The following is a 10,239-nucleotide window of genomic DNA, read 5'->3' on the forward strand; positions in this document are numbered from 1 at the left end:
GTGCAATAAATACTGATTCCCAAATAATTAAACAGTACCGCACAATTCCATGATTGGATCTACGATAATGGATGTTAATGTATCCTCAAAATGATTCTAATTTAATTGTATTTTTCGGAGTATGTTTAAATTTCACTTATCGATATTGACATCAACACATTTGTGTCGGTCCATTTTAATTTCCTCCATTAATTGTTACTATTCAGACTAAGTGGAATGTAAAAAATATTTTTCAGTTTCAGTTAAGGTTTTTTCTCAACATTTCTGTAGATAAAAATAAAAAGAAAATACTAATAAATATTATTAATCTCGATTTCTGAATTATTTACGATAGTTAAGTATATTTTACAGTCATTTATCGTATACAGGATGTTACAAAAGGTAGGTGTTATAATTGAACACGATTCAGGGAAAGCCATTTACAATTTATACTTAAAGGGAAAAAATACCTTCAAATTATAGAGTAGTTAAACATTGAAATTTATTTCTGTCAAAATTTATCGCTTGCTATAGTTTTTTTTCTAAAGTAAATTTAACACCACTTTACGGTTTGAATATTATACCCGGTTTTTACAACACCTTGTATAATATAGATTTGAAATTTCTATTATTGTGGTAGAAATGTGGAACATCGATTTTCTATACTTATAATTATATGGTCACGTAGTTTTTTGTTCATAATTATAAAGATGTGTAGAGACTTTCCACTACAGAGACAAATGCATATAAAGTACCTGTATTCAATATACTCATCAAAATATTAATACGTATTTGTATTTCACGCTATGCTGACTTGTCGCTTATAAACAACGTGTATAATATCGGTAGTTTGGCTATATAACAATGTCCTGATCATTCTATATGGGTTCACATTCTATATATTACCGTGTTTAGCCGATTAACACGATATTGTTTGGTTTTATTTCATGGTGTATACTTGAAACGGGGTAGCTTGTGACGGGAGAGGCGTTTTGGATGTTAATTTTTATGTTTCAATTCGTACATATTTGTTACAACACGTAGATTAGACATGTCGTAGCTGATGTATGGGCGTGTGAGTTCACTTGTTTTCCAGCTAGCAAAATATTCATATTAGTACAGCAATCGGCACAAGTCAGGAGCACACACCAACAGTAGTGGGGGCGGGCGCGTATGAACAAATCAGACGGAAATGTAGAGTAGTCGCATACCACGAGCAATCCAACAGATGACGAGCATCGACTGTGAACCAATCGCGCCGAACATCGGCGCCTTACGGGACACCGGCGAGTGAGTATGCGGCCACACCCGACTCCCTGGTCGGAACTGTCGGTAGTTAGCAGCACATGCAGAGTCGGTAGTTACGTGTTGGCCGGAGCGGGCGCGTGCGGTGCGCAGGCGCGGGGCGGGCGGGGCGCGCGGGGCGGGCGGGCGCGCGCGCTCACAGCGCCAGGCGCTCGACGGGCGCGTGGTCGCGCAGCGCCAGCGCGGCGGCGGCGGCGTCGGCGGCGGCGGCGGGCTCGCGCCGCGCCCACAGCACGAGCGACAGGCGGCGCCACGTGTCGCCGCGCGCCGGCTCCAGCGCCGCCGCCTCGCGCAGCGCCTTCTCCGCCAGCCCCAGCCAGCCCAGCTCGTAGTACGCCGCGCCTGCGACAATACCACACCTCTCACGCAAACATAGCGACCACTCCACTCTCGCGGCTCCGTGCCTACCCCGCGCGGAATACGTGGTCGCGACTGTACATACCTCACTCTGCCGCCGCGCGGCGCACGCGGCGGAAGTCGGTCCGTAGCAACACGACACGACGTATGACAATGGATATACTTACCCGAACTAAATTAAAAAATTTATAAACCTATACAAACTCACTTTATTTACCGCTCCTAATATTATCACACATTGTATTTAATACTACAAATAAATATTGAGCCATTTCGTGCCGTAATAACAGCTTATAAATCTCATGAAAAAACTCACCTAGTTGCACCATACTGTCAAGATGCGTGGGATGTATCGCGAGTGCGTTTTGGAAACATTGGCGCGCCTCCTCCCACTCGTTGCTTGCCGCGTGCACCATGCCCCTCTAAATGAAAAATAGTAATTGTGTAGTTTTAAAAGAATTAGCGGATACCTTTATATAATCAATTTGTTATTGCCGACTGTGTTAGTGTGCACTAACCGTATATAATACAAGATGACTAAAAGGAGTTAACGCTGTCGCCTCCGATACGCACCCTGCCGCTGCACTCACCCTACCTAACCTATAAAAATAATACATTTTGTTTATACACGCTCAGATGAAAAATATTGCGTCCAGAAAGTAAAATGAACTAAATAGTACAGTGATCTAAATTAAATATGATATTGGATATGGTAGTGGTACCGCAAGCATATTTCGGCGAGCAGCAGCCACGCGTGCGCGCGCGGCGTGGCGAGCGGCGCGCGCGTGCGCACGGCGGACTGCGAGGACGCGCACTCGGACAGCGCGCGCTCGAGCTGGTGCGCGCCGGTGAACTCCGCGCGCACCGACGCCGCGTCGCGCGTGCTGTGCGTGTCGTCGTGCTGCGAGTCCGACAGCGCGTCCAGCTCCATGTACCCGTTCTGCTCCGCCTCCGCCTCCGCCTCCGTGCTGTTCAACAACGACAGCAACTCCTTGCCCGTTATCAACGCCGCCTGTAAGTACATTAAAAATAATTAAGTATACTCATATTTATATACTAAAGATTTGTTTTTCATTTCCCAGTGTAGTGTACCTCTGGCGAGTCCCACGCGAGCTGCAGCGCGGCGAGCAGCGCGCGGGGCCAGTCGGCGCGGGGGTAGTGCGCGCGCGCCACGTGCGCCGCCGCCAGGGCACGCGGCGCGCGCCGTCCCGCGCATGCGCAGCTCCACAGCGCCGCCACCAGCCGCAGCGACCCGCCGCACTCCGCGCGCGCCATCAGACTCGCACGCGTCGCCTCCTGCAACAGATACACAACAATACATTACTGCAAACTTACAAGTAATGCTCGGTGATCATACTAAATGGACACACAGTGAAAACTGTCTGATTAAACATGCCCATCTACACAGTCAAACCACTTACCAATCTTCTAACAACGAGAAAAAAAAATTAAATAAAAATCATTCTTCCTACAGAACCCAATATTATCCATACCCTGTACATATAGTCAAATTTCCGACGAGTGACGGTTCGCTATTCGGTTCTGTAGTGTAAGAATGTACTGAGTACTGACCATGGCCTCGTTGAGCATGCCGAGGTACATGTACTGCAGGCCAAGGTGGTAGAAGGCGAGGTGGTCGTTGTCGTCGAGCTGCACGGCGCGCAGGAAGTACTTCAGCGCCGAGTCGTTCGCCGCGTCCTTGTCTATCCGAGAGTTCGATTTCTGCAACATATTATTTGATCAATTATTAAAATAATTTTATATAGAACCAGTTTATATAGGGTATAATAAAAAAAAATATATTTTCATTAATATAAAAGGACAATATAACTATTGTCAACCAAATAAAGATTTGCTGTTGTACGTGCATACAACTCCGCCAGTGATCACTCACCTGCGCCTTCATCTGGTAGCCGATGCCGGTGTAGAGACAGCAGCGCGGCAGCATGGCCCCGCCGAGCTCCTCCTCTATGGCGAGCGCCTCCTCCGCCAGCTCTATGCCGTCTTCTATCTGCGCACAACCGCCGGAGCTGAGCTTATATTATAGCTATACTCGCGAGGCTCAATCGGAATTATGAACACCCTGTACCGCTTGGGTCACAGTAACATTATTAAAATATTAACTTTAACCCTAATTTAAAAAGGTCCGTAGTTACATAATTAAGTGAAATGTAATTTAGTAAGAATTACTATTTTGAAAACTGGTTTTAATGTATAAATGCTACATTGTTCGTCTACGTGATAAATAAAGTATTTTATTTTATTCTTATATTAATAGACTGTTTTTTAATTAATTTTTAGGTCGGTTGCTGAATGTTAAGTGAGTGAATTCGAGGTTAAGTTAATATATTGTACACGGCGTCAATTCGGTAATAAGAATATTATAATCAAAACTGATTGCATCATGACAATACTACGTATCTATAGTTTATTGTGAATAATGTAGACACCGTCGTTGATGATGTTCAACTCACCCATCCCGCTCGGTAGCAGTTGTTGGCCGCCACGAGCCGCAGCGGAGCGTCCGTGGGACACAACGTCTTGGCGTGCTTGGCCACGGCGTGTGCGCGGGCGCAACCTAATAATGACACGCGTAACATATAATTATATAATTCTAGTAACAAAAAATGAAATTAATTTACGTTATAAAAGTGATAGTTTTTAACATTGATTTATTAACAAAATATACAACGGAAAAACAGAGATGAGTTAAATTCCTAAACCACAGATTTTTCATAATTAAATAATAAAAATATATATTGGATGGTCATGAATCATGATCCATCTTTTTACAATTTTCGCACATTCATATAAATGATGATATTTTTATATTTTTTCTATTTAAAAAAAATTAAGATTTTTGAAATTAGTGTATAAAATGTTGTGTGGCTCAGAAAAGATAGTAGTGTAAAACAGTAGTTACCGAGCGCGCGGTGCGGGTGCGCTGGGTGCGGCGGCGCGGCGGGCGCGGGCGCGGGCGCCGGGCGGGCGCGGCGGCCGCGGCGCTGCACGCGAGCGCGCGCTGGCGCCACACGTGCGCGCACCCGAACGAGAACTTCATCGCGCGCTCCAGCGACTGCGCACAACACAACATAATAATATGTAGCTGACTCGCGACATGAACCGTACTCAATATTACTAACACTTACAATATTTTTTTAATATTCAAAATCTCTATCATGACTACGATACTACACCATTATTTCATGAAAGAAAAAATTCGTATAAATAAATACAGGTTCTTCCTTTTAAATTAAATTTATCTGACCTGTCTAACTTCTCACATTACAATAAAACGTCCTGGCATGTATACGTGACGGCGAGTGTACCTCGAGCACGAGCGACAGCTGCGCCCAGCGCGCGGCGAGCAGCGCGAGCAGGTCGAGCACGGCGCAGGCGGTGCGCAGCGCGTGCGCGCGCGCGGCCTCGAACTCGCCGCTCTGCGACAGCACGGCGTCGCGCGCCGCCATGGCCTCGCCCACCAGCACCAGCAGCACCGCCTCCTCGTGCTCGTTGCGCGGCACGAACTGCACACGCATTGAGCGATATATAACTGCTTTACTTTACAATTATATATTCTGTACAATAGATACAAAAATACTCTGCGATAACATACCACATCGCTAATAAGAAACACAAAATTCGCGCGTTTATAAACAACCTCACAGTTAAATAGAAAACAGCTTGAATTATATGTTTTAACAACCTTAGGTATAATTGAGGTCCATAAAATAACGCCATATTCAAAACACCCTATATATATATATATATATATATATATATATATATATATATATATATAAATACAAAATGTTATATTAATAATGATAATAATAAGGCATTTAACTGACCTGATTAATGGCCGCATATTTCTTAGGTTTCCAAGGTCCCTCCGACACGTGTTCCTCCCTCCGTCGCGTGAGAGTGCCCTGCGCGGGCACCGTCGCGATCTTCTCGGGCGGCTTGTATACCTGCGCACAAAATAAACCGTACCATGATTAAATTTTACATTTTCATATGATTTTTTTTAAGGTATTGAATAAGTAGTAGTAATATAAGTAATTAACCACTAAAGATAAATAAAGACTGATAAAATAGATAGCGGCACCCAAATTAGTAATTCTTTTAAAAAACAAGAAGATAGATATCGTCCACCCTGTGTATGGTTTAAAAATTAAATCTATTTCTAAAGACACCATGTATATTATTTATTTCTCAGATGATTTTAGTTTTAATCTCTTTATTTAACAACTATTTGTTCAATACAGTTAATAACTTCATTTCTTCATGTAATAAGATACAATCTCAGTACACAGCACATACCTGCCCTGTGACGCCACGTAACAGCACCTCGGCGAGTTGCCGCGTCAACGTCAATCGTAGCGCCTGCGTCGACACCGACTCCACGGCCGTCAGCATCTCACGATACCTGGAACAAACATCGATATCATGTTTCGATATAGGTGATATCGATATTTCTGTTTCATTTTTTATAGAATAAGATATTTAAATTAAACCTAATTTTAATTCTTCCTCAAAGCTAAAAATGTTACGATTGTGTAATTATTTAAATGGAAAAGGTCAAAAACCGATAAACTGTGTGGAGTTGGCGGAGTTGGTGCGCTGCAGGTACAGCAGCGTCAGGTCCGACGCCAGCTCGGAGCTGCGGATCTGACGACACTACACGTGACTATAAACATACCTGTCGATAGCGCAGTGCAGCCTGCCGGCGCGCATGTGCAGTATGGGCACGCGCTGCAGCGCCGTCTCCAGCGTCGGGCCCGCGCGCACGCTGGCGGAGTTGGTGCGCTGCAGGTACAGCAGCGTCAGGTCCGACGCCAGCTCGGAGCTGCGGATCTGACGACACTACACGTGACTATAAACATACCTGTCGATAGCGCAGTGCAGCCTGCCGGCGCGCATGTGCAGTATGGGCACGCGCTGCAGCGCCGTCTCCAGCGTCGGGCCCGCGCGCACGCTGGCGGAGTTGGTGCGCTGCAGGTACAGCAGCGTCAGGTCCGACGCCAGCTCGGAGCTGCGGATCTGACGACACTACACGTGACTATAAACATACCTGTCGATAGCGCAGTGCAGCCTGCCGGCGCGCATGTGCAGTATGGGCACGCGCTGCAGCGCCGTCTCCAGCGTCGGGCCCGCGCGCACGCTGGCGGAGTTGGTGCGCTGCAGGTACAGCAGCGTCAGGTCCGACGCCAGCTCGGAGCTGCGGATCTGACGACACTACACGTGACTATAAACATACCTGTCGATAGCGCAGTGCAGCCTGCCGGCGCGCATGTGCAGTATGGGCACGCGCTGCAGCGCCGTCTCCAGCGTCGGGCCCGCGCGCACGCTGGCGGAGTTGGTGCGCTGCAGGTACAGCAGCGTCAGGTCCGACGCCAGCTCGGAGCTGCGGATCTGACGACACTACACGTGACTATAAACATACCTGTCGATAGCGCAGTGCAGCCTGCCGGCGCGCATGTGCAGTATGGGCACGCGCTGACAGCGCCGTCTCCAGCGTCGGGCCCGCGCGCACGCTGGCGGAGTTGGTGCGCTGCAGGTACAGCAGCGTCAGGTCCGACGCCAGCTCGGAGCTGCGGATCTGACGACACTACACGTGACTATAAACATACCTGTCGATAGCGCAGTGCAGCCTGCCGGCGCGCATGTGCAGTATGGGCACGCGCTGCAGCGCCGTCTCCAGCGTCGGGCCCGCGCGCACGCTGGCGGAGTTGGTGCGCTGCAGGTACAGCAGCGTCAGGTCCGACGCCAGCTCGGAGCTGCGGATCTGACGACACTACACGTGACTATAAACATACCTGTCGATAGCGCAGTGCAGCCTGCCGGCGCGCATGTGCAGTATGGGCACGCGCTGCAGCGCCGTCTCCAGCGTCGGGCCCGCGCGCACGCTGGCGGAGTTGGTGCGCTGCAGGTACAGCAGCGTCAGGTCCGACGCCAGCTCGGAGCTGCGGATCTGACGACACTACACGTGACTATAAACATACCTGTCGATAGCGCAGTGCAGCCTGCCGGCGCGCATGTGCAGTATGGGCACGCGCTGCAGCGCCGTCTCCAGCGTCGGGCCCGCGCGCACGCTGGCGGAGTTGGTGCGCTGCAGGTACAGCAGCGTCAGGTCCGACGCCAGCTCGGAGCTGCGGATCTGACGACACTACACGTGACTATAAACATACCTGTCGATAGCGCAGTGCAGCCTGCCGGCGCGCATGTGCAGTATGGGCACGCGCTGCAGCGCCGTCTCCAGCGTCGGGCCCGCGCGCACGCTGGCGGAGTTGGTGCGCTGCAGGTACAGCAGCGTCAGGTCCGACGCCAGCTCGGAGCTGCGGATCTGACGACACTACACGTGACTATAAACATACCTGTCGATAGCGCAGTGCAGCCTGCCGGCGCGCATGTGCAGTATGGGCACGCGCTGCAGCGCCGTCTCCAGCGTCGGGCCCGCGCGCACGCTGGCGGAGTTGGTGCGCTGCAGGTACAGCAGCGTCAGGTCCGACGCCAGCTCGGAGCTGCGGATCTGACGACACTACACGTGACTATAAACATACCTGTCGATAGCGCAGTGCAGCCTGCCGGCGCGCATGTGCAGTATGGGCACGCGCTGCAGCGCCGTCTCCAGCGTCGGGCCCGCGCGCACGCTGGCGGAGTTGGTGCGCTGCAGGTACAGCAGCGTCAGGTCCGACGCCAGCTCGGAGCTGCGGATCTGACGACACTACACGTGACTATAAACATACCTGTCGATAGCGCAGTGCAGCCTGCCGGCGCGCATGTGCAGTATGGGCACGCGCTGCAGCGCCGTCTCCAGCGTCGGGCCCGCGCGCACGCTGGCGGAGTTGGTGCGCTGCAGGTACAGCAGCGTCAGGTCCGACGCCAGCTCGGAGCTGCGGATCTGACGACACTACACGTGACTATAAACATACCTGTCGATAGCGCAGTGCAGCCTGCCGGCGCGCATGTGCAGTATGGGCACGCGCTGCAGCGCCGTCTCCAGCGTCGGGCCCGCGCGCACGCTGGCGGAGTTGGTGCGCTGCAGGTACAGCAGCGTCAGGTCCGACGCCAGCTCGGAGCTGCGGATCTGACGACACTACACGTGACTATAAACATACCTGTCGATAGCGCAGTGCAGCCTGCCGGCGCGCATGTGCAGTATGGGCACGCGCTGCAGCGCCGTCTCCAGCGTCGGGCCCGCGCGCACGCTGGCGGAGTTGGTGCGCTGCAGGTACAGCAGCGTCAGGTCCGACGCCAGCTCGGAGCTGCGGATCTGACGACACTACACGTGACTATAAACATACCTGTCGATAGCGCAGTGCAGCCTGCCGGCGCGCATGTGCAGTATGGGCACGCGCTGCAGCGCCGTCTCCAGCGTCGGGCCCGCGCGCACTGGCGGAGTTGGTGCGCTGCAGGTACAGCAGCGTCAGGTCCGACGCCAGCTCGGAGCGCTGCGGATCTGACGACACTACACGTGACTATAAACATACCTGTCGATAGCGCAGTGCAGCCTGCCGGCGCGCATGTGCAGTATGGGCACGCTGCAGCGCCGTCTCCAACGTCGGGCCCGCGCACGCTGGCGGAGTTGGTGCGCTGCAGGTACAGCAGCGTCAGGTCCGACGCCAGCTCGGAGCTGCGGATCTGACGACACTACACGTGACTATAAACATACCTGTCGATAGCGCAGTGCAGCCTGCCGGCGCGCATGTGCAGTATGGGCACGCGCTGCAGCGCCGTCTCCAACGTCGGGCCCGCGCGCACTGGCGGAGTTGGTGCGCTGCAGGTACAGCGTCGTCAGGTCCGACGCCAGCTCGGAGCTGCGGATCTGACGACACTACACGTGACTATAAACATACCTGTCGATAGCGCAGTGCAGCCTGCCGGCGCGCATGTGCAGTATGGGCACGCGCTGCAGCGCCGTCTCCAGCGTCGGGCCCGCGCGCACGCTGGCGGAGTTGGTGCGCTGCAGGTACAGCAGCGTCAGGTCCGACGCCAGCTCGGAGCTGCGGATCTGACGACACACGTGACTATAAACATACCTGTCGATAGCGCAGTGCAGCCTGCCGGCGCGCATGTGCAGTATGGGCACGCGCTGCAGCGCCGTCTCCAGCGTCGGGCCCGCGCGCACGCTGGCGGAGTTGGTGCGCTGCAGGTACAGCAGCGTCAGGTCCGACGCCAGCTCGGAGCTGCGGATCTGAATGACACTACACGTGACTATAAACATACCTGTCGATAGCGCAGTGCAGCCTGCCGGCGCGCATGTGCAGTATGGGCACGCGCTGCAGCGCCGTCTCCAGCGTCGGGCCCGCGCACGCTGGCGGAGTTGGTGCGCTGCGGGTACAGCAGCGTCAGGTCCGACGCCAGCTCAAAGCTGCGGATCTGACGGCAATGCATTATAAAGTTAACTACTTTCACCAAACAATGAAATTTTAACGCAAAAACTATTTTCAGAAAATAATAATTTGAATAATATTCCCAATTTATTCAACAGTAGATACATACCATTTTACAGTCTCCTTTCCGCCTGTTTTATATCGACTAGTAGTAGAACTTGGTACTGCATTCTGCTCCAAGCATAAACCTTTGATGGCATAC

The 10,239-nt window shown here is 51.7% G+C and overlaps 1 protein-coding gene across 1 annotated transcript in view; it reads right to left on the minus strand.

Moving 5' to 3' along the window:
* Positions 1-201: 201 nt before the first annotated feature.
* The window catches only part of LOC115441469 (tetratricopeptide repeat protein 7B), a 17,549-nt gene continuing 7,511 nt past the window's right edge, over positions 202-10,239 (minus strand). The window contains exons 5-16 of the mRNA XM_037440317.1: positions 5,965-6,070; positions 5,493-5,612; positions 4,971-5,168; positions 4,585-4,717; positions 4,116-4,219; positions 3,536-3,652; positions 3,214-3,363; positions 2,734-2,937; positions 2,364-2,653; positions 2,160-2,241; positions 1,958-2,063; positions 202-1,626 (exon numbers count right to left, since the gene is read on the minus strand). Coding sequence (XP_037296214.1) covers positions 1,421-1,626; positions 1,958-2,063; positions 2,160-2,241; positions 2,364-2,653; positions 2,734-2,937; positions 3,214-3,363; positions 3,536-3,652; positions 4,116-4,219; positions 4,585-4,717; positions 4,971-5,168; positions 5,493-5,612; positions 5,965-6,070 — 1,816 coding nt within the window. The 3' untranslated portion in view covers positions 202-1,420. The remainder of the gene's footprint in view (positions 1,627-1,957; positions 2,064-2,159; positions 2,242-2,363; positions 2,654-2,733; positions 2,938-3,213; positions 3,364-3,535; positions 3,653-4,115; positions 4,220-4,584; positions 4,718-4,970; positions 5,169-5,492; positions 5,613-5,964; positions 6,071-10,239) is intronic.

This window comes from Manduca sexta, chromosome 19, assembly GCF_014839805.1.
Source record: "Manduca sexta isolate Smith_Timp_Sample1 chromosome 19, JHU_Msex_v1.0, whole genome shotgun sequence".
Taxonomy (NCBI): Eukaryota; Metazoa; Arthropoda; class Insecta; order Lepidoptera; family Sphingidae; genus Manduca; species Manduca sexta.